Below are 25,187 nucleotides of genomic sequence, written 5' to 3'. Positions count from 1 at the left end.
CTCAGTGCAATGAATGCATCACGGTTATTCAGTGTTCAGTTGTACTACGGTCGCGTGGACATTAAATGTGTTAGAAATGCACAGCAGAAGTTGTCTCAGTGCTCTTCCTTTACTCCCATCCTGAAAGTATATTTAATGAAGTGTATTAAGTTCATAGTTAACGCAGAGCCAGCACAGTGTCTGACTAACGACTCTGCTTTGAGCTGGTGTGTTTTAAGTCTTCTTCAGTGTCTCTGTCGCTCGTCTCAGCTGTGTTTACATTCAACTCTGAATGTCTTTAAGCCCCGACATGATTGGCTGTTCAAGTCCGCTTTCTTCTTCTGTCTAATGTTGGGTGGCAACTAGTGTTTAAGGCTCATTAGCGCCCCCTCCATTTGAAGTAGCTGGGGACGTGATTACGTGTGTATTTATATCAAATTTTTATCAAACATTTTTTATATGTATATCGAGAAAAATTATCATGATGATCATGATAATTAGTGTTATTGAATTATCGCCCAGCCCTAGTACAGGGTGTCAATCCTTTTACTATGTCTTCATATTTCTTACTTGAATCTACACTACAGATGTGGTGCAGCTCTGACATTGTCTAAAGTGTAGTCTGATGTGCACCCTCGTAAAACAACACATCATAGAGATGCATACTGAGCTGTGTCACTGCGCTAGTTGCTACTGACTGAATGAAATAGCCATCATATTGTTTTAATATAAACAGCATTATGGGATGTTAATGCCATGTAATGTAGACACACGAGCATGCAAGGATGTCTGGATCAGTGCTGTTTTGGTCCTGACCTGACTAGAAAAAGCCCTACATAGTACTAGCCAGGGGGTCATAGTGCTAAGGCTGATTGGCATATAAGTCACGCTTTAGCTTCTTTATATGTCTGTGAAAATGTGTCAACTGAGAGAGAGAGAGGAAGACATGCACTACCAGTCCCCCTGCTATTTGTTGCTTACCTCAAACTGCAGATGCACAGCTAAGAAAACCATATGTGCTGAGCGATTGTTTTACTCATGCTAATGGTGTAGAACGCACAACGCAGATGGTTGTGTTTTGTACGACAGACTTTGTGTCTGGGTTATTTATATCTGGATCTCCCACCAGGCTTGCACTCAACTCTGACATATTTGCAACATTGTTATACTTTTTTTCACCATGCCCTATTTTATATATTTATTTCATGTTCAGTTTTCTTGACAGCTACACCTGGAGAAACTGACAGGTGTGGTCTCGGCTCTCAGTAAGCCTCACTCTGGGGTCTATCATTGCGGAGGCAGTCAGCTCAGTGGCTTCTCAGATGAGGTGAAGTGTTTTGTGAGAGGCTTTTTGTTTCGTTGATGTCCTCAATGGTGTGAACTTTAACCTGCACAGTATTTCATTAGTGTAATATCTACTGTGTGTCATCTGCGTTGATAAGTTATCTGTGATTTTGTTTGTTTGTGGAAGTTGACAAAATGTTGAAGTTCTGTGAAACACTGAGCAGTGTTTTACGGAAGAAAGATGTTGAGGGTTGATAAGGAGGTGCTGGTGAATGGTGGTGGATAAGGCACTGTATGTTTAGTGGATCAGAATTTGGCTGTGATTGAGTGTGCTTGTTTGTTAATGCATCCCATCAAAGCCACTGCCTGTTTTCTTTGATTGGTTATCATGGTATCTGTTTGTGGGTTCCTGTACTCTGTCTGTCAATTTGATCAACTGTGTGTGTTTGTGAAGCTGCATAACCAAGTCATCATCACCCTCAGCCTTGCCTGTACCTTGCAGTCCTTTCACCTCCCTCTAACATTTAGGGATTGACTGTACGAAGACAGCTACGCACTGAATGGCACAAGACGGACCTCACCCTGAAGTATGGGCACAACCCTGGCCAACAGTGTCTCCCTCTACTGCAGCAACTCTGAAGTGAGCACAAAGTGACAACAAACAACCTCCAAGCCTTTTCAAAACTCCAGCATCAATATTCAAGGGCTGACAGTTGGTGCCTTCCACCTTAACATTAGCAACAACAACTAAGGTAACAACCTTGGCAGCTTGGACACGAGCGTAGCCGTGGGTAAGTGAGTTTGTGTGTGTGTGTGTGTGTGTGTGTGTGTGTGTGTGTGTGTGTGGTGTGTGTGAGTGTGTGTGAGTGTGTGTGAGTGTGTGTGAGTGTGTGAGGTTGAGTGTAACTTGGCCTGCCATTCCCCAGGGAGGACCGTCAAAGGAGTTGTGTTACACTCCCTGACAGGCCTTATACATGTTTCATCTGCTGCTCTCAGAACAGAAGCCCCCTTTGTTATCTAATCCAGCCCTCTCCTGCCCAGCCTGAGAGACTGAGTTTACTGCCACAAGACTACTCCTCACAGTCTGTCAGCCAGCCACTGGACTGATACTTATCAGCCAACAGCTGAGGAGCAGCGGAAGGACTTGGTTGAGACCAAGATATCTGCTATCAGGACTTCTCAGCCAGGCTTTCAATGCATTGGCTGACACGTGGAGAGGGTTTCAAAATAAACAGGAGGAGCTGAGTGAGTGTGTGAAGTCCACCAAAGATTGTCTAAGGATCTTCATTGTGCCTCAACTTTCCTGCACTGAACCTCAACTTTCTTTTGCTTAAAGCCCTTCAAGCTGCAGAGCTGTTGAATTTGCCGTTCCTGTGACCAAGGACTTAAAAAAAAAAAGGAAGAATATTAGCATTTTAGAAAGCTAGTCAGGACTATGAGCGACACTCTCAGACCACCTTCACTCCAGGTGAGCATCCCCAGTGATTCTCCGGTATACTCGGATGGAGGAAGTTATGTTGTTTCAGATTGCTCTGTACACTCAACTCCAACTCTCAGGCGGAAGCGGTTCAAGATGCGGCGCATGAGGAACGTGCCCAGCGAGAAGGAAAACGAAAGGGGGCGCTTAACCGTCGGTCAACTCACGGAGCGATCTCGCTCCAATTCGAAGGAGTACCTCCAGCTGCCTTCTATTGAGATCACGCCGTCCAGTGACGAAGACGGCCCTGCTTCCTGGTCGCGCTGCTCCACGCCTAGTGCCTCGCCAAGACGGAAGCGTTTCCTGTTGAGGAAGTGGCTGAAGGTCCGAGAGAAGAAGGAGCAATGCAGTGAGAGCAGGTTGGTATGGGCCCTCCCTAATTACCTATCCTTGTTCCCCAATTCTCCCTTCATCTTCCCTAATACCTCCATTCTGCTTCAACTCTCCTCCCATCTACTCTAATGTCCTGGATTGCCAACAGATTGAGAGTTGTTGCCATGAGCTGAAGTATTTTACAGTTTGATTCATGTTCAGCATGAAGCAGCTTAATCCCCACACACAGTTTAATACACCTGATGGTGTTTTAGATGCTGTTTGATGAGAATCTTGTTCTCAGTCTGAAGCACAGCAGGCCTTTTTTGAATTTATTTGAAGAGGTACCATTGTCTCAAAAGAAAGAAACCCTTTCTGTGTGCTGGAGGACAAAGGGTTGACCTGGAGTTCTTTTGAGTCTTATCACTTTCTAAAACTGTTTTGTCCTTACTGAAGTCCTGCTATTTTTAGCAGTAGAGTAATGTATCTAGATATAATGAATCCCTTGCATCAAAAGTCTGTGATCGTAGCATGGATATTTGTGGACTTTGAAGAAAACCTGTGGCCTCTAATATTATTTTAAAGCAGTGTTGTATGTAAATACCCCCAAAAATACTCCTCATAAAAAGTCAATATGATCAGTTGAAAGAGAGAAAAAAGGACGATACTCTTGTCATGAAATTATTAGACATGTTTACCAAATTCAGATTTAAAACTGTCTATGCCTCTGCTTAATTGTCAGACTGAACTCATCTGTGCGCACACATTAGGTCCATCCATTTGGACGCTTTAGAGGTTGGAAGGGTAGATGACACTTGCAAGACATGTGTAGTTCACATAAATGAGCTGCCACAGCAACGGATAACTTTGAAAGTTGTTAGACTTGTTAACAAGAAAAAACAGAGTGCAGATGTCTGCTTAGATATCAACAAAGTTATCAAGCTTCTCCGTCTTGGGTGTACGCATGTACACAATAGACATAGAGAGTATGCGGTCTCATGATATATAAAAGGTTAGGCTGAGAGCAGTAACAGAGGAAAGGTGAAGGTGTGAAAAAAATCAGTGGTCCTTTAAGATGCACTGTTGTATTAACATCTGAGATAAGGTCTGCTCTAGAGGAGAGGAACAATGACATCATTTAAATAGACTGGCTCTAAACTACATTAATAACTCTTGCTGTTAGATGTTTCTTTCTTTTGAGCAGATGTTTTATTTCTAATAAGTTAGTTCTTTTATTTTACCTGAGAGTTGGGGCACTCTCTGGAGATAAAGCAACAAGCCCCCAGCCATCTCTGAGTCCCAGTTATGCTAAAACCAAGCTAAACAGCTATTTTTCTTCCATTTGTAAAATTTACACAGTACACCAGTGTAAGTTATTTTACTCCATCCATGGGAAATAGGACCGTACATGACCCACTTTTATCATTTCTTGAGAATTCATCTTTTCACAGTTAATTATAGGCACAGTTTCCTGGGATGAAACATGAAGTGTCTGGTAGTTCCTTCACTTCAGTCTTTGCTGTCTCAAATAAAAGCTGTCACTAGTTACAGTAGGTAGATAGGAATAGGATCATTACTCACTCCATCAATGCGTTTTCTCTATGTGAGTGGGAGACACTATTTCCCCCGAGGCATCAGTTCATGACCTCGTCATCTCTCTTGAGTGTGAAATACTGTCATTATCCGGCACATCATGTGTGCAGCCTAGCTCCCCCTCAGGGTGTGCTGTGTGCTGTTCTAACAAGCTAACGCTTTACTGTTCCTTGAAGGACGACACAGCTCCTCCTTACTCTGCTGCTTGTTGTCATCTTAAAGAAAGTTCTATAGGATTAAAGCAGCGTGGGAGTGACATTAATAATCCAGAACTTAATGTTTATCTTCTCTTCATTATTGATGAACAGAACAAGCACATTTATTATGTGACGTAGCAAGGACATGCTTTACTGTACACTATTTTCTATCTAGTCAGCACTCATCCTCACATCTGTTTATTATTTCTGCCTTGTGGGCGCTTATTTCTTTCAACTTTTAGTTTTTCACAACTTGTTTCACAGGAGCGCCGCTGTGAATACATAAATAAAGCAAAGCAGGATAAAAAGCAGTTTCTGTCCTTTTTACTGGAGGCTCTGGTGTTACAGTCAGAAAGCTTATGCAGCAAAGTTATCTGCAAACTAAATGAGGACGCGAACCAAAGGATGTACATTAGATTAAACTCTTCTTGTTCTGGTGTGAGCCGCACCTGCAACATTGCAAAGCAGGGAAAGCTCACTTACTGTTTATTATGTCTTTCCACAGCAGTACAAATTACATACAAAATAAGAAATGCTTACAGAATGAAACAGTATACAGCTTCGGTTCTCAACATGTAAGCAACATTTTCCCTCAAAACCATTATGTGCAAATCAAAGCAGCTTTGGAACTCATCTTAGAGCTTGATTGTGTACGTGTTATTTACAGTTCCTCAGACTGGATTATTGGAAAAAAAAAAATTAAATGTGCAGTATGTTTTGAAACCACCTAAAAATCCAAGTATCAAGATTTTATTGCTTTCCAAAAAGTCCACATTCAAAGGCATTGTACAGATGCTTTACTCATAAAACGAATGAATTAAAAGTACGCTGCTTTGGCTCCACTTCTGATGTGTTCTCCCCTCTGGGTCTGTTTTCACCCACCACTCTGATTCCTCTAATATCCCGCCCACAACACTGTCTGATTGGCTGGACGTCAAAGCGCTGCGTGACATAATGTACTCTGGGTGTTACTGATTAACGGATCTTCTGTATAGGATGTTGCAAGTTTCAGTTTTGATGACACATTCTCTAAAGCATTTAAACAAAGTCTTGTGTTGGATGTTATTGATATTACAAATTCCAAATTCTGACAGAAAGTTTTGAACTTTACTGTGAATGCATATTAGTCCCAAATATTGCCTATCAGCCTTACAAACAGCCAAGAATCGGCACCGGTATCAGCCCTGAAATACCAATATCTGTCGACCCTTAATCTTTTTGCGCAGTGATAAAATATGAAGGACTTGGCAGTGTTATTCTTATGAAGGGACAGCTGTAAGATTTATTTATTGGACGTGAAAAGGCACCATGATAGCAGATAATGAAATGACAGTTGAAAAAAGACATGAGCCCTTTAAAAATGTCTTCATATTTGAATGTGCTACAAGAAAAGTTTAAAAAGGTAGTTTTTCTGAGTGCATAACGTAGCTGAGATTCCTGGGATGTGCCCACTTTGAATTCTTCCTCTGTGGTACCTGCAGAAATACAAAATAAGACATTTAATGAAACTGAATGATTTACCAGTCAAAAGTTTGGAAACACCTTCTCATTCAAGGGTTTGTATTTATTTTAATTATTTGAAACACTGTAGATTAATACCAAAGTCATCAAAACTATGAAAGAACATATATGGAATTATTTAGTTCACAAAAAAGTGTTAAACAAAACAGAATATGTTTTATATTTTAGATTCTGTAAAGTAGGTCCCTTTTTCCTTCATGACAGCTTTGCACACTCTTGGTATTCTCTGTCTGCTTCATGAAGTGGTCTCCTGGAATGGTTTCTAGTTAACATGAGCCTTGTGAGGAGTTAATTTGTGTTTATGTAATTTGTTTGAGATTATCTGTTGTGTTGTTCAGAGGTAGGGTTAGTACACAATGGATAGCCCTATTTGACTACTGTTGTAATCCAGATTATGGCTAAACCATATTATTTCATAGTTTTGATGTCTTTAGTATTAAACTGCAATGTTGAAAATACTTAAAATAGATAAAAACCATTGAAGGAGAAGGTGTGTCCAAACTTTTGACTGGTAGTGTACGCATCATCAGTGCTGATACACAGGTTTCTTATTATTATGCCTCATTTAATAATCAGGTATGTAAGGTAAAAAAAACCCACAATAATCTCTCTTACAAATGCTATGGCTAATGTTTTAAATACAGTATCTAAACAAACTAATATCTTAAGACTGCATTCAAGAGCAGGTTACAGTGAAGGCGAAGTTTCTGCCTCATCAGCCCATTTGGTTTGTGCCTCAAGTGTTAACTTTTAAAAACAATCTTTAAATATTAACTCTGAGCATGACACACAGTGGCTACAGCGCATTGTTTTAGTAGTGTTTTTCAGCTTCAGCTATGCAGTAAACTGGACCTTCACCTCAGGCAAGGATAGGACACTCATGACTGGCCAGAACTTTGTTCCTCTGAACTAGTTTTTTTTATATGCCATGGACCACCTCTGTGGAAAATGTTTTGTGAGTGACTAAAATACAAGTGTGAGTGAATGATCCCAACGTGGTGCCGTTGGAAGATGTTGAATGTATCGTGAGTATTAATTAACATTCTATTGTGAATTGACTGGTTGCTTCAGTGTGCATATGAAGAAAGGAGTAGGGAGTTTAAATAATGGGTGTACGTCTGGCTTTTTCATAAATTGAATGCTTTATTGATGTGAGCTCTGTGATTAAACCTCAGCTTGGCCTCATCTATTTAGAACATGAAGTTATTTTCCACTCAGATTGGTTCAAATCGGCAAAGCTAGTGTGATTGGGTATAAAATCCTGACAATATTTCAGTCTGGCTCTGGTTTTAATCAGCTCTGTTGTCAAAGTGGAGGCTGGGAAGTTGTGTCCATAATTCTGATTGTTGTCTGTAAAGTAACATTTGTCCCTCTGACTTTCTAATCCTAGCCTTGTTTCTGCCTTACCTTTCTATGTGCAGTGCCTAGGATCTGAGGACTGTAGGTATATGTGTGAGTGTGTGAGTGTGTGTCCGTCTGCCTTTGTGTGTCTGGGAACAGTAGAAGCAGAGACACAGTGGAATCTGCTGTTCTGCTGCTTGATAAGAGAAGGGCTATTTTGAGGAAGTGGTGCAGTATCTTCAGACACGCTTCACTTCCTCTACCTCGTCCTGCCATTTATACATCTCCAAATCACAACCCGGTCTTACGAGGTTACTGTTGAATGTTTTAGGAAATGTTAGTGTGTGTGCTGCTAGTGTGAATGCTTCTTTACATCAGTTGTGATGATGAAAATGTGCTGAAATAATTCAATTTTAATTTCCAGGAAATCTTTTTTTAATTTGATCATTGGATGAATGGACAATTAACATCTGTGAAATACTCACAGCTTCCTTATGGAGCTGAAACAGGTGGCCATTCATTCCCCTGTAAACTGTAATTTATTTTCTTCCTCTCTTCTTTTCTGGTAATCATAATTGTTTATAATGGTTGGTTGCATTTTAAGCTTATATGAATAAGATTAATTCTTAAAACTTATATTATTTATTTAATTATTTAATGATTAACCCAATTGTTTGAGAACCCATGGCTAGCATAATAAAACGATAAAAAATATGCAAATATGAATGTGATTTGATTTAATATAGCTGGGTTGTATTCAGCGATCTCAGATATGCAGAGTTTTTTGTATGTTATATTTTCTGTGTTTTTTCTGCCTTTTATTTTTAGTAGATAGAACAGTGTAGAGAGCAAGAAGTGGGGGGAGACATGTGGGAAAAGGGCTGCAAGGTGGAACTGAACCCGACCCCCACTTGAGGTGTATAGCCTCTGTATATTGAGCATGCGACTTCACCACCTGGCCTAACTGGCACCCTTCAGAATCGCTGAGTTTACCCTTAGGTTGTTTGGCCTTCATCACTAAAAACACATTACATAAAAACATAACAGTACACATTCATTCACAAATGTGGCTTGGTTTAACTTTTTTCTGCAGATTTTTGCCTTTGCAACTTTCTTCCAACTCTGGCAGTGCTTTGTTCGTCCTTCTTGCTATCCTGTTCAAAGCACATATTCCATCAATTGTGTATGTGTGCTGAATTATTCACCGGGGGCACATGCCATGTCAACTCTCTATCCTTGTGATTTCAAAGAAACATGCTCCAAAAGATGGAGATACAGAAGAAACACTTGCATAAACCTCGAACAAACACATCTGCTTCTCCAGCACATACTGTATGTCCCCCCTCTGAGAGAACAGCTTGCAGACACGCTGCACCTGCTGCAGAGGAGACATGAGCAATAATATAAGGCAGTGAAACTGAAGTGATATATTCCATAAAAGCAATACTTTTTCACTTTACAAAGGCCAATGATGCTGTTTCTGAATTTTCTAATCACCAGCAGTGATACTAATATCTAGTGTTTATGGTACTGGGTGCATTGTTATGATGTAAGGTGATCTGAGCTCTGAGCATGTGAGCAATACAATCTACACACAGTATCGGTTTCATCTGTTTCCATTACAAATACTTAGATGTTGGCAGTGGCAGCTGGTGCCCTTTTTTTCAGGGCAGGTTATAACAATCCAAATTCTACATATTCTGTACAAGGTGTAACAACAGATATAACACCAGAGTATTCAGTTCAGTTGAGACATGAATCTGTAATCGCTGAGCTGATTGATCATATTATTTTCCTTGTGGACTTTTGTTTGGTCTTGTATTTTAGCTTTGAATTAGTCATACCTGTTTGACTCCATGCTGGGTTTGATCCTGATGTTTGAAAAGGAGGCTGGGGTAGTATCATAAAGCATTAGCATCACTCCATGGCGTTAGCTAAGCCTTAGGTAAACCAGCTCCTTGGAAACAAGTGTAATTCCTCCCTTTGTTGTTTTAGGCTGTTTAATTTTGAAGTCTGGCTGATAAATTTCAACCTTTTTAACACTCAGCTTCTCCTGCAAAAATCTCCTCTCAAATGGTATTACCTTCAGTGACATGACTGAGTCCTCTTTCTGCATTTGTATTGATGGCTCTAAGTGATTCCAGCCTCAAACTTTTCCACAGGTTCAACGGCTCGCTCCTTTGCAATAGACTAGGATGCACCAGAAAGCTGCATGCCTCTTTCTTTATGTCTCAATTAGAGAGATGTAGCCCTTTTACTGCCACCTGCTGGCTGGTGGTGTGTTATGCGGTTTGGGTGCAATAAACTGCAGTGTATTTTTCTATTTCATGAATGAATTAAAAAAAACATTAAAAAAAAATTGTAAATGCAACAACATGATATCGGCATTTTTATATCAATCATCCCCCAACATGCTCCCTAATCATCGGTATCGACCATTGAAAAAACAATATCTGTCAACCACTACTATGAAGGAGGAAGAAGAGAGACAGCAGGAGACTGTCTTTAACAGAATGATTTTATATGTGTGATTTTATTGAAAGTTATTAGTATCAGCTATCAAAAGAGAAGGAAACAGGCCAATTCCAGAGACTTCATGTTGTTGTAGACCAACTCGTTAGATGTTAAATTACATGTGTTTATCACTTTGAATCATGTTTTCATATTGATTTTTATCTCTGCACCGCTCTGTTTGATACCATGAGGGCTGGAGCTGAAATGTGTCAAAAGCTGTTATATGCGGCACAGGAATAATTCAGATTAACACATTTCTCTAAAGGGATACATTTGAGGTATTATATCGAGATCTTCTGTGCAATAATGAGGGGGAGAGATAGTACAAGCCTTAGTTTGCACATTTCTAATATTATAGTTTGCTCTGGGTTTCGAAATATGATGATCTGCTGATGAGGAGACTTGTTAATGATTGTGATTGGTCAGTCGTTTATATGTTGCTAGCCTCTTCTTCCTTGATATGAAGAAGTTACACTTACTTATTTGTTAGTGTTAGTACAGCCAAACCTCCAGTGAGCTTTTATTTTATTTTTTTGATTTTATATACAATTCCGTCAAGTTTGAGAATTAATGATGATTATTATTACTATTATGAAATAGTGAAATATAAATTGACATGCAGATAACCATTTCCCCCATATTCTTAAAAACTTCCCAAGAAATGCATCTGCAGCATTCACAAAGTACCCAAACCTTTTAAATTCAGCTTCTTAATTCACCCCATCATCCCCCACAGCCTTTTGTAGAGCACTCCAATTGTTGGAACCAGAATAGTGCTCTCTGCAGAGTTAACAGTAAGAATTAATGAAGACCTTTCCCAACAGGCTGGCTCTATACTTAAATGTCAAGCTGCTGATGGAATGACAGCAGAATCTTGAAATAGAAAAACCCTAAAATGAGAAGAAAAAGACAGACAAGTCTTTGTGAAACCATTTCTCAATCTGTTTCAAATCGTTCACTTGTGTAACTTAATCTCCTTTGACAATTAGATGGTGAAATTAAAGATGGTAACAGATATCTGAAAATAAAACTAATGTGTGATACAGTGACAGGAAACTGAGTTATCAAATACTCATGCTTCTCTCCTTGTTCATTCATGAATCATTCAGTATTCATCCTCAAATTTAGAACCCTAAGAAGCCTTATCTTTGAATTGTTGTTTTTGCATAGTGCATAACATAGCTCCCTCTAGTGTAATCACTGGATTGGTGCAAGAACAGGACAGGTCCAACATTCTCCAAGTTGCCATGCTCATGCCAATTACAGTATATTTCATAGTTGATGTATGTATTTGACACTTGATTTACATAACCTTGGATACCTGAAAATATATAAGGAAGGCAATTTTACATTTTTATCCAACAGAATAACTTTAAATTAACACAATCATTTAAAAGTCATACGTAAAGTACATACTTCAGGGTCTATTTATCCTGTGTTGTTTGTCTACATGTTTTTAACTCAGTTTTTCAGTTTTCAGGGGAAAGTAGCAATATGCATGGTAACTAATTGACTAATTAACAACATGATTCACTTTAACCATTTCATAGATACCTCACATTGAAATGTGTTTAACCACCAGTAATGATCAATAAGCCCACATCTTGTCTCATGTATCCTGCAGCAGCCAACAAAGCAGTCAGCAGAGCAGCCAGCAGAGCAGCCATGAGGACGACGGCACTCGCTTCTTGACTCCACTAATCCGAGAGGAGAGGTGAGTGAAATGTGTGTGTGTTAATGTGTGCATATTTCCACTGTAGTGGCCTTATTTGTGGCATATACAGTGCAGATTTTATGTGTATCTAGTCTACGAGGCTGTATGTGGATTCATGCTACTGGAGAGTGCAATCAACACAACATATCAATGTTTTCCTTCACTTCTGGTCACATCAGTCTGTTTCATTAATTCTCCACTAGGGGGCACTTCCTCTTCATAATGGTGCACTGATGCATCACTGCAAACACAGTTCTGTTTGTTGTGGTTTTTAATTGATTTACATAAGAATATAAATTTGTGGCATGATCTCTGTCAGAGAAACTTATAGAACAACAACAATGACATTAATGACGACTTCCAGAGATCACAGAGAGGGTTCAAATTATTTTCCCCAAAGCCTTAATGACAAAAAGGCGTGCTTTCAATGTGAGTAATCCCTATAGGATCTGCTCATTCAGTTGCCAGGCGCTAATGGCCATGTGTGAGTGCACCTGCAGTAACTGCGGTCTGTGCTTTTCAGTTGGAGCAGTATCATTAGCCCTTTGCCGACATTGTATATGCCACAGTTGTCACATGAGCTCCAATGACAGGCTTGGACATTAACTCAATTATTGGACCGGGGGTGCAAGTTTGTGTGTGTGTGTCTCTGTTACTGTTTTTAGCACGAGTGTGTGCCTAGTGGCTGGGGTTGTGATATTCAGTGTCACACTTTATTCCTTCAGTAAAGTCTTGCAGCCACAGGGAAACTCAGCAAGGAGATAAGGAAGGAAAGTCGGGACAAAAAGTCTAGATACAAAGTTAAGAAATGCAGATAGTTCCTCTGTCCTGAAATGTGTTCAGGAAGAACCAGATTAGTCAAAAGTGATTCAGGGTTCCGTCTAATCCTGTGTCCTGCAAGGTAATATTTAGGGTTTTATATGGAAGTGGAAAATTGAAAGAAAGAAGTGTGTTTTTAGCAATATGACTCTTGAAGTAGTGATGTGAGGCAGATGAAATAATGTTTGCATGTTAGCTTTTAACACCAGCTGGTGAATGTGGATTGAAGATTTTGTTCAAATAAAGGCTGAGGTGATGGATCATTGAAAGTACGTCAGCAGACTACTGATTTTAAGACAGTCTGGACCCCAAATCCAAAGCAATTCTAACACCTGTATTGCCCCAAGTAAAATGATGGAGCCGCTCCTGACTGCATCATATCTTTTCAATACCTAGTTTATTCTGAAAGACTGCGTGCATTTTATGATCAAAGTATGCAATTATGAAACAAAAATTGTGCAGGAAAACTCCTCTTCTACATCCTCACAACCACCCACTAAGCTGCCTTCGCCTTTAGCTGTGTCTGCTATTTACTACACCTCCGATCCCTTTCTCAGTCCTGCACTCTTCCCTATGTTTCTCTCTCCGGCTCTCCCTCCCGCGCACTCATCTCGCTCGCTGTCTCCACTTGCTCAAATTAGGAGCAGTACCTGTCAAACCTATGGGATTTCTCGCTGCGCTACACTTTGCTGTGCTGGTGATAGCTAGTGAGGGGCGTCTGCAGCAGCTGCAGGGAGAGCAGCGTTCTGTAGCCGGATTTAGAGGGCACGGAATGTCATGTCTCCTCTGCAGGTAAAAACAGCTGCATTTCTGCCTGCAGGCTGCACCACTGCCTCTCTACCTGTCTCGTCTGCCTTTCCTTCTGCTTTTATCACAACTGTCTGTTTGTCTTGTGTGCTGCAGTTTGTTCAGCGTGCTATGTGCAGCTGCATTTTCTGGTAGAGTTACAGCTGGCTGTTGGCTCATGTGTATGACTCGCTGTGATTATAGCTGCCACTGCCAGATTATCAGGGCATCAGTTGGGGTTCAGGAAAGGGCATGGCTGAAATTTAGATAATAACATGGGGACAACTTTGCTCATTTGCTGTCGTTTTGGTGTGTCTGTAACTGAGGCTTCTGCCAAGTTGTGCTCCTCCGCTGTAACTGCAGATAGAGTTATGTAATATCACAATGTGACTTTGCTGAAGACAGTGTTGTATGACTCATCAGTGAAGATGACGCAGCAGATGAGTGTGATTTGTGGAATCGGGATTACACACAGCAAGGCATGTCACCATAGGGTCATTTTATAGTGAAGATTACATCATTATGTAATCAAAGTGAGATTCCAAAATCCAATGCTAGGTTCACTTCTAAAGGCATGGGGTGCTTTACTTCACTGTAACCTATTTATCAAGTTAAGCAGGGGAAGACTTGTTTGTTTGCACACCCCTCATCAAAAACAAAGTACTGTGTGATTTACATAAGACAAACACTATTAGGCGAGACATAAATAAGCAACCCAATAAGGCAAGGGCCAAAAGACATTTTAAGCCAAGCTTTAAACAGAGTCTCAGTTTCTTTTGTTCCTTATGCATACGAGCTAATTGTTGCTCCTTCATGCAAGACCTTAACACTGAGCAGCAAACCTGACCTGACCCAGGCTGAGGCCATCTGTGGGCAAGGTTTGCCCCAATATTGTGATATTATACAACTGATCTCAACATATTCAGTAAAACATGCTATTTATGGCATTGTCATGAGGTTATCATATAGTCAAATTATTTTATTTTTTTACTGTGCATAAAGCTTATGCAATATACTTCTTACTTGAGGGTAAGAAAAGTTTGAGTGTTATGAGCAAAGAAAACATTTCATAACTCTGAACCCTTCAAAACAACATTTGCAAATATTGTCTTCTGCTCCACGCCTGAGGAAATGTTGAGACTTATTTACTGAGACAACTTTTTTTCTGTGGTGTATAAAAACCAAAAGTTATATTTAAGGTTCATATTGGATTGTATGTATGCCAATCATATTATATACTGCTAAATCTTAATCATGCCTTCCTGTTTAAATGCTTGATAACATTTTAACAGAATGATTTGAGCTGATTTTCTAGCTTTAAAAACCTGATAGAAATCATTACAGATAGGTCGTCTGAAAATAAATCACTATGGCAGGTTTTTCTTTGTCCTTCAGGGAAACAGATTAAATCGTGACTTATTCTTATTATAATAGTAGGCTGATTCTGTATGTGTTCTTAAAATTTGAGTCAATGACCCAAACTTTAAAGTCTGAATGATTTTCCATCTGAAAGAAATGATGAAAGTTATTGCTTGTGCTTTCCTGACATCAACTGAGATTTAAATAGATCAAGGCTTAGGTTGCTGTACTGTATTGAATATAGAATGTTTATCACGTTGAATCATGTTTTCCTTTTTAGAGACCTATCTCCACACTGCTAGGTTGGATACCATCAAGGCTACAGCTGAAATATCAGATATAAAACTGATTTGTCTCTCTGGTTTATTCTTGTGGCATGTATGACACTTTCAGGGAATAAACAGGAGTTATTATAGTCAGATCTAACGCTAATGATGGGTCTTAATTTCTTAATTTTTGCGTTTTTTTCTTATCTGCCAGTAGTTCCTTCATCTATGCAAACACAGCTGTGTTGATATAAGTCTGGATTATATTTTAACTTCCTCAGATTTTCCTAATATCATACATAGTACTCTGAGTCTGTAGCAGCCTGTACATGTCAGGGATTGGTCATCTGTTGCCTCATGTGAAGACGCTCAAGGTAACTTATCATGTTGATAACCAGCTTTGTGTGACCACTTAGCATTGTCTCCTTTCTCAAGTTAAGCGAAGCTGGATCTGGAAAAGATACCCCATGTATGCTGAATTTGCTTCGTAGTATAGGCCCCTGCTCACTAATTATCTGTATTAGCATCTGCCCTTGAAAAGCTGATGTTGGGCAACAGTTAGAGTAAATGAATAGATACATAAAGAACCTGTCCAACTGTTAGGAATTATTTTTTTAGAGCAAGAATCAACATTTTGAGTAGTGAAAGGAACTACAAAGACCTCCATGGTGTGGAATTCCATTGAATGGTGAATTGATTTTCTACTTTATTAGATTGTTTAAAGGATTTAATTCATTTTGTTTATATTAGACTGAATTTAAGCTTCAAATGTTTCAATGGCAGCAGTGGGTTGAAATCCTATAACTGATCTCTCTCTCCTTTTCCTCCTTCCTGTACAGGTCTGACAGTGCAGCGGACAAAATCAGGTATGTCTACTTTTGAAATACTTTTGTGTAGCAGAAGTGTGAGCAGGCATCGTAGGCTGGTGGGCTTATGGGGCAAAGATACAGTGGGACTGGCCTCACAGTCACCCCATTTGCCCCGGCCCGCCCACCCTGCATGTGACACAGTTTCAGGGCTTTGTCTGCCAAGCAAGGTGTTTGAATGAGCTTTGCATTTAGAGAGGCCAGCAGTGAATACAGTTGCAAGCCATGGAATGCTATTGTTTGCTTTTTATTGGACAAACAACATCAGACACAAACAGGGCTTTGTGGGGTTGAAACGATTGTGGAGCTTTTTGGTTGTTTAGCTAGCCAGCCTGTGGCAGATCTGTGCAGCGCTGACAGCAGATCTACTTAATTCTACAGTGTGTGAAGGTTTTACTTTTACAGGAGACACTCTGCTGTTCCTAAAGCAAAGGGGTTCAAGGTACGAGCTGAAAAGGTAAGTCATGGTAAATGATGTTTTTGCTGTTAGTTGCAGCACATGAGAAATGCTGCAACAAGTGAATGTATGGGAAAACTTTGATGCTGAACTTTTGGGAGGAGAACTTGCTCATGCATATGCAATGCACTCATTTACATCTTCCTTACTGTGTGTTGAACAGCAATGTGGGAGTAGTAGGATGAGATAGGGGAAGGATGAAGAGGTAAAACTTTTTGCTTTTGATTCATAGATTATTTCGTTTTTTCTATGTAAGGCTTGGTTTGTTATCTGCATTTAGTACAATTTACTAAAAGGCTGTTTGCATGTTTTACTTTGTGTGTGCATCAGTTACATGCTAGAATTTCTCCAAATGTTGTCTGCTAGTAACTCAGACCTGACTAATTATTGTTGTTATTTTCATTGGGGTTGTTATGATGAGAGTGATCTTCACAGCTTGTTATGACTACTTAACTGTGGAAGCTCTTTGTTTTTTGGCGTGTGTGTGTTTGTGTTGTGCCATTACACCAGAGTGGTGTTTGTCTGAAGCATTTCTGAGCTGAGTAGAGACTGTTTTTTTGGGTGTATATGTCTGTGCACTTTGGTATGTGGGTTTCTGGTTTGGTATGCTTTGAGTGGTCAGTCATGCGAGTTGGATGACAACAAGGCCAGGCCAATTTAAACCACTAGGCGTCTCTCCACTCCAGCACACAACCAGGAGCTGGTTTGTTGAAAGCAGTTTGTGTTTTCTGTTTTCACCACTTGATCTGAGGTCAAATTTCTTCTTGGTAATGGCCTTCCATCACAGATAACAGCTTCTTTGTAAAGCATATAACTATCGCCAACCTTTAAGGGTAGAGTGTCGTTCCTTGCTAGCAGTGAATGTAATATTTGTCCATTAATTATATTCTAAAAGCCAGTTAAACACCTCTCTTCATTCTCAGTGTAAGGCATGTGACTGCAAAAATGTTTACGTGACAGAACTCGTTTTGAAGCAAACAGTGGTTCGGTTTGAAATATGAGTAAACAGGCGTGATGTGGAAACTTGAAGACTCCAGGGCGCGAACACTGAAAGATGAACATGGACTGTTTCATGGTTGTGGGCTCAGTTATATCACACATTGGTTTGAAGAAGTCAAACATTAGCAGTCGCCATAGTGGGCTTTCAGCATCCTAACAGCTACAACTAGCACATCTGGTGTGAACTCATCACAGTCCGGTGTATAACTCCTAACCTTAATGCTCTTAAAATGGATGACTTTAAAAAAAAATTGCGCTCCTGTTTTTGTATATATATATATATATATATATATATATATATGTATATAAAAAAATATATATATATATATATATATATACATATATAGTCCAGTACCAGTCTTCAAACGTGTTTATTTCTGCTGTACTAGTTGGCATTTAAAAAAAGGTGTTAATTCAATCTCCTGGGGTTTTGTAGCCAGCCTGAAGCAGACGTTCAAGATTCTAACATTTTTTTTTGCATTACTGCATTTCAACCATTTTTCAGCATCTAAGGATGCTACTTGGCAATGACTTGTTAGCACAGTTAGAGATGTGTTGAGTCTAGTTTTACTTTAAAGTCCCGATAAATATCCAATGAGAGGGGAGTAGTAGCTTTCAATTTGAACTTTTTTGTGCTAGATAACAGAAACAAATGTATGTTCAATTCCAATTCTGCAAAGTGTACCTTTTACCTATTTAGAGAGAATTGCATTCTGAAACAAAAACACAAAAACAAACAAACTCAAAAATCTCCTGATAGAAAATGCTACAAAGCACACCTTTTGCATCATAGGATAGCAATGCTTCAGTGACAGCTTGTAGAGGAATATATCACCTTCGTTGATGGTGAAAAAAGCAGGATCACCAAGGTGTTAATGAATAGAGAAGTCTAGGGAAATACGGATGGAGACATTAATAATTCATAAGCTAAGTTGGAAGTACCCAGCAACAAAGTAAGGGTTCAATTCAAATTGTTGATTTAAACAAAATCAGTATATGAATCTTACTGGATAGTGAGCAGCTTGTTTCTTGTGTAATTGGAGTCAGAAGGGTTCTAAAACAGCATAAATAACAGACGCAACTGAGATCAGCCTCATACAGATGCACAACACCTACATTTTAACGTTGTATCCAGTAGCTGGGGACATTGTTGATATAACAGCCAAGCTAGTCTAAGCTAGTGCATCCATAACAGTATCACACAGAAGCAGATCAAATCAAATGTAATTCAGTCAGGACCACTGTCATCAAAAGTATGACTAATTTGCATGCATTAAGTTCTATTAGGTGGTATGGCTCTGTTCTGGGAGCTCCCTACCCTTCCACATGCCCGTGCATACAGGCAGGGAGAGCAGCAGCGGCAAAAAACGGAGCAGGCATCAGTGACAATACACATGATGCTGGTAAAATGATAGGAAACCTCAGAGAAGGCAGGTTAACGCAGTTTAAATAGAATGACGTTTTTTGCTATTTGCCTATTGGCTGTGTAGATGTTATCAGCTGAGCTGCCGTTAAGAGCAGCTGATGTACTCTGGGCGGAGCTTGATTTTGTGGCTTGCCTGAGTCAACGCCATGCTCAATTTTTAGTGCAGCCTGAGACCAGTTCCTCTGACACTTGTCTAAACAATATTGATCATACAGAAATACACTGTTCTCTTGGATCAAAAGGCAGATAATGTTGCGCAATCCCTGTCTTGACTGCACCCACGTACATCTCTTATACACTGTTTTGTTCCTGGATCCCCTGTAAAACCACTGCAGGTATTTCCTAAGTGGTCATGAGTCACATCAACTCCTCAAGATCGATACTTATTTCTTATAAAGCAAACTGTAAATAATGCATGCAAAAAGCCTCTTTGTTGGAGAAGGTTGGCAGGGTGAAAGTGTAGAACTCTTTCGTTTGCATGTTTAAAAGAAGAGTTTCAATGCATTGTTGGTGTTTTTTTACTGTAGAATGAAGCTCTGGTGTGCTCTTTGGATGATATAAGAAGTAGCTGTTGGGTTTAATAACATGACTGACTGTTACTACTCTTCTCCTTACACTGACTGATCTGATATTGCCCTGCTGCTGATATCACCTTAAATGCTGCATTGTACTCTGTGCCTTTGCTGTCTCTGTTCTCATGTTCATGTTGCTTTTCCGCCATCTAAATTACCTCATTATCGATCATCGCCTGTGGTTTGAGACATTACTTTCCATTGATGGAGGTCAGCATAATCTGATCTCACCCTTTTCTTTCTACAGGAGCCTCAGAAAAGCAAGGATCCAGCTTATTGGGTAAATGATACTCACAGAATAGATGAGTTTCTAGTTTCCTGTGTCCGGATGAATTTTGAGCAAGGGGAGGATAAGTCAGTTAAGTCGGGCATGATTCACCGAAGATAATTTATATTGTAGGATATGTCTGTTACATTGGAAAAATATCAGATTTTTCAGACCCAGGCTGAATGCAAATCCTGGAGGTTTTATATGTTTGCTTGAGGTTAATACAGATCATTCCTTCTACAGTGCTGTGTTTTCCTGTCTAATCTTATCTTATTACGCGTCAGTGGTATCTGATTTCTCTGGGCATTTCCCCCTGATGATTCCTATTGTTACAAATTAGCTGCATACAATTTCATATCAGTGCATCTAAAGGATGAGGACCATGATGGCAATGGTGAAAAAGGGCTTTTGGATGTATTTGGGTCATGGGCTTTGTCGGGGTTGTTACAAGGATGCTGTAAGATGTTATGACTTCATGACGGAGATGCTCTCACTTCATCAGATTCATGTGTGTGTTCATGGGCGTGCAGCCACATCATCACTGATTTTTGCTCCGCTCACAGGCACCGCAGTGCTTTCTGTGGAGGACCGCGGGTGCATGCCTGCAGCCTGTAGTGCAGACAAGAAGACAGAGGAGGAGCAGAGACAGAGAATGTGAAGGAGAGCAGAGTAGAGGAGGGAGGCTGATAAAGCAGGGAGAGGAGGAAAGGAGGTGAAGGACCACCCTTATCGAGCATAGCCGTTCCCAGGGAGCCTACCAAAGGGACCTTCCCACACACACACCATAGCCAGCCAGCCAATCAGAGCACTCCCATCCTTGACCCATCCTCCCTCGTACAACTGCTCATCCATGGCTCAGCGAAGCAGATGTGAGGGGATGCTGTAGGAAGCAATGATGCGAACCACCTGGAAAGAAAATTAAACCTCATTGTTTTTTAAAGAGGGAGAAAAGATGGGGCTTTGGCAAAAGCTGTGAGGATCTGTGAGCTCGGAGGGGAGTGCTGGTTTCGATAGATTTGAATCAGGATAGGGTTATATTTGCAGTCTCTGCATCTCGCAGCTTCTGAAAAGGCTTTTCAGCTTAACAAGTGTAGTCTGTATCACCTCTGTGTATCAACTTTCACTTTTTGAGCCGGCGACAGTATTTTTTCCTCTGACCAATTTTGGATGTGCTCTGTAAGATAGGAGGACGAGAGGGTTTTTATGAGGCTTGGCGGAGATGACAAAGCATGCTGGACAAGTGACAATCTGACAACGAAACAGCGGGACAGGGATTGAGGAGAGGCCATGAGAGCCAGGAGAGAGGCCAGGATGGTGTCTGCCTGTTCACCATGCACAAACATAAGGTCAGGTCTGATTTCTCTTACCTTTCTTCAGCTGAGGCACTTGGTTATTTTGCGGTCTTGAGTTCTATAAAACAGTTTAACAGCTGACATGCATAACGCAGAAATGCATTCAATTAGTGAGTAACTCAATGGATGCAGATGATGACATTTTTCTAAAATACAATTTGGAGTATTTTAAACAGTGTGTTCATAAATGTTAGAGATGGGACACAACATAGCAATTTAATGACGTACAAGTATTCATATTTGGACTGAAATATGTAGCATATATCTAATATGTCAAATCTGCGTTTTCATACCAAAACCAACCCTTAATTATTCTTCACTTTCTCTACCAAATGTCCTATTTTATACCATCCATTACCTCCTCTAGCTGTCTGATAAGCATCCTTTGATTATCTACTGAGCTAAGTGCTGATGTAGTTTCCACTGACTAAATCACATGACCCAGATGAGCCTGGTGTTGTTTTGCAGCTGTACCCCTCTCTGTTTGACCTTTGCTGTGAAATGCATCAGGCCACAGCGGAGATAAGGATTGCAGTTACATCACCATTTTCTAACTCAACACATCTAGATTAACAGCTTTCACAATGTAGAAATAATTCACAGTAAAGATGCATGCTAGGCTAAATTGCTTTTTAAACTAGCGATAAGTAAAACTGGTGATGTCTGGACACCTGTCAGAATTCTAAACATGTATTCCTGCAGTAGAATCAGGTTTTAAGTCTTTGTCAGGGTTTCTTCTATGTAGCAGATCAATCACACCAGGGAAATATGTCAGGAAGATTGATACACACATGCATGCATGTATCTTAACATTACGAGTGCAGGAGTTGGTGGAATAATTCATTGTGTGTCACTGTTTCTCCAATATGCCCCGACACATGCATGCACACACACTTTTGAGTTCATGCAATTTTCCAGTCGGCTTCTAGGGCTCCTAAATCTCTCCTGTGATCCCTACTCCCCAGGTCCATTAAAGGCAATTTGGTCAGATTTACTGAGCCTGGCAACGGGGACACAAGGCAATCCCAGCACAGGTTTAGGTTATCCCTCTGTGATATATAGAACTGGCAGGTATTGCTGAGTTTCCCTTACATACCTATTGTAACAGGCCCTGAATGAATTACAAATGAGAGTCACTGTAGTCCAAAATAGAATGCAGGAACTTTAAGAACACTTTTCTACCTTATTCTTATTATGGGACGATTAAGATTTGATCATTAAATTTTCTTTTTGCAGAAAATATGTTTCAGATGAAGTGTTTATCAAATCCTTCCATTAAAATGGGCCAAGCCTTCAATGAAATGACAGTATAAACAAAATCATCACATGTTCATTGCTACCTTTTTCTTTACTTTAGAAAATGTTTGGTGTGTTTAACAAACCTCCTGGCTGTTCAGTGTGTGTAAACTGGAAATAGTATTTACAATGTGAAGTTAAATATCTGACAGCACACAGCCCTTTGGCAAAGACAAAACTTCAACAGAGAGGCAGCCATTATTACATTACATAAGAAGTGATGATATTGATATATCCATAGTAGAAAAATACCAACAGTTTTTACTGAATGCATGCTGTTTCTAATTCAGTATTACCTTTTTTCAGTGTAATGAGCAAAAATAAATAAAGAAAAATACCCATAAATAGTGCTTCTATGTAAAAAAAGATTTTATCCAAAGATCTGCCTGTCATAAAATATCAATGGAAATATAATAAACGTATTAATATAGTGAGGCATTATTTTTTCATTTGAATTTCATGTTAATTGTACATTTATCTGGTTTTATAAACATTTTTTTCTCATTCTGCACATTTTCAAATCATTTATAATATAATATCCCCTGGTTGTACAGTAAATGTATATGATCACAACTGTTTACAGTGACAGTTTAAACATCTAAAAACACACAATCCTATGGCAAAGAAGATGTGCTAAATGTGACATCACATTTACTTTTCCCCATACTGCTCGTCAGTAGGACAAACTCCACTTCTAACAGCACTGTCTATTTATTTGTTTATTCATTTTTTGTGATTTACAATTGTATCCCTTTTGTCATCGTTTTAACTCCATACATGAACGAAGTTTGTAACAAAGTAACATCATAAAAACATGTTAACTACCTAACTAGATAAAACAAAACACAAGATAAAAGATAATGATAGCATTAGAAGAAAAAAGGTAAACAAGAATATAGTACAGTCACTTCATTACATCATAGAACAAAAAGGAAAAATAAATATAAGTAGAATCACAATACTCTTTTCTCCTTTGTGCTCTTCTAAATTTCTTTCTTCTAGCTTATTACTGTTCAGAATTTTGTATACAGCACAGAAAAGGGCATCTCAGCATCAGCGCAGTAATTTGCATATAGAACACTTACTGATTGTACATTTTGACAACAATGATCATACAGAAAATATTTGAAACAGAATGAAGTAAGTTGAGGGACGAAAATAAAACTCATACCAACAGCCTCTGTGGTATCACGGAGTAAACGGATGAACAGCATATCAGTGGATTACAGACTACTGGGCAGCTTCATTCATCTTTAGAAATAAAGATCTGGAATTTCTCCCACTTTACTAAAAGGTAATCATTCCATCTGTTAGTCTGTCTATAAAAAAGTTGTTGATATGAAGCCACCTTATTGGTTCAATGAACTAGAGGGGGCAATGGGGAAAATGTTAATGGGAAAATCCTGCTGCAACTCTTCAGTCTATGAGGCACCCACTCATGTTGATAGATTTGTGAGAACTATTTTTAAAAGGTAGTTTTCACAAATTTGACATCAGTTTCAACACAAGAAAATAAATAAAAATATCATAAAATTCGGAAGAAGACCATAAATTCCATGAAGTCTAAAATTTTCTCCCGATCCAGACATGAGTCATTGCCAAATCATGGTCAGTATTTTGGGCCAGCTGTTGACGTCAGTCACTGTAGGTGATTCATTAAGTACCCCTGTCTGTTAAAAATCTGTCTGTCACTGGCACACCCACTTACCGCCTTTTGTGAAAGGTCTCGTTTCATGCTGGGTGGACATCTGCCTCACTGTGGAGTTACACAAGGAGATATGCCATCCACACATGTCTGTTAATGGTATGAACGTAACTAAATTTAGACCGTCTTTGTCCTCAAGTGATCATTTTCCAGGACCCGTGTGTCCGTATCCTTCCACTGTTGCAGCTGATATTGATACCAATCCATTTGTGAGCTGTCCGGAGCCCCCTCAATGTACTGTCTTTTTATTGGAGTATTGGTTTCAATGAAGTAATGAGGCCGGGTTTATTTGACACCCCGTGCTATACAAAGTAGCATATTTTGGGCCATTACCAAATGTCAGCACAGTTAAGAAGACAGGTATAAAGCAGGCAGAAACAGCGATAATGTAACCCTGGTTTTACAGCCACTGCAGTATCTGAGGAGGCATGTTGTGTGCATTCAGCAAGCCTTCACTGCTGACTAATCACAAGGCCTCTGGTGACTCACAATGTAATTCACATATGTTCATCAGCTAATCAATCCCGCTGATCCATTGAAAGTCTGCATCTCTGCCCCTGCAGGGCGGCAGTTAATGCTTTTTCTAGCAAATATGCAATCTTAACCAGATGTACATCCACAGGGATGAGACTTAAATACAGTTTAGGTTCAGATCCAGCTTTCATTTAAAAATGAATAGCAAAGTTGAACACAGATTTTTTTGCACTACAAAGCTGTTGGTGCTTAAATGTAACTCCACAGACCTTGATAGTCAATGTTAATTCTCTTTACGATAGCGCCTATCTTTATTATACCTTGTCTTGAATTCCTCAAGGTTTCATACATCGGGTTGTGTAACCTGTCCTCTGTGAATTGCCTCCCCCTAAAGCAGAGATGATTAATTTCCCCTGTAGCTGTTCCAAAGGGGCCATGGATCATTATTACTCTGCATCCGACATTTCCAAGAAAATGAAGCACCCTGGGTCATTTAAAAAATTGAGTGAATATAGCAGTAGCAACACAGCAAATGTTGATGCTTGTGTGTTAAGTCTCAATGGGAAATTCTTCAGACAATCAATGTTTCTCAGTAAGGGGAAATTTAACT

General features: G+C 39.6%; 1 protein-coding gene across 1 annotated transcript in view; it reads left to right on the top strand.

Moving 5' to 3' along the window:
* The first annotated feature begins 2,218 nt into the window (after positions 1 to 2,218).
* Positions 2,219 to 25,187, top strand: part of gramd1bb (GRAM domain containing 1Bb) — a 75,432-nt gene continuing 52,463 nt past the window's right edge. The window contains exons 1-4 of the mRNA XM_034701350.1: positions 2,219 to 2,508; positions 2,600 to 3,099; positions 11,843 to 11,932; positions 16,002 to 16,028. Of these exons, the coding sequence (XP_034557241.1) occupies positions 2,699 to 3,099; positions 11,843 to 11,932; positions 16,002 to 16,028 (518 nt within the window). The 5' untranslated portion in view covers positions 2,219 to 2,508; positions 2,600 to 2,698. The remainder of the gene's footprint in view (positions 2,509 to 2,599; positions 3,100 to 11,842; positions 11,933 to 16,001; positions 16,029 to 25,187) is intronic.

Source organism: Notolabrus celidotus, chromosome 14 (genome assembly GCF_009762535.1).
Source record: "Notolabrus celidotus isolate fNotCel1 chromosome 14, fNotCel1.pri, whole genome shotgun sequence".
Classification (NCBI taxonomy): domain Eukaryota; kingdom Metazoa; phylum Chordata; class Actinopteri; order Labriformes; family Labridae; genus Notolabrus; species Notolabrus celidotus.
The sequence above is the reverse complement of the archived record's forward strand: the minus strand, read 5'-3'. Positions and strand labels throughout refer to the sequence as shown.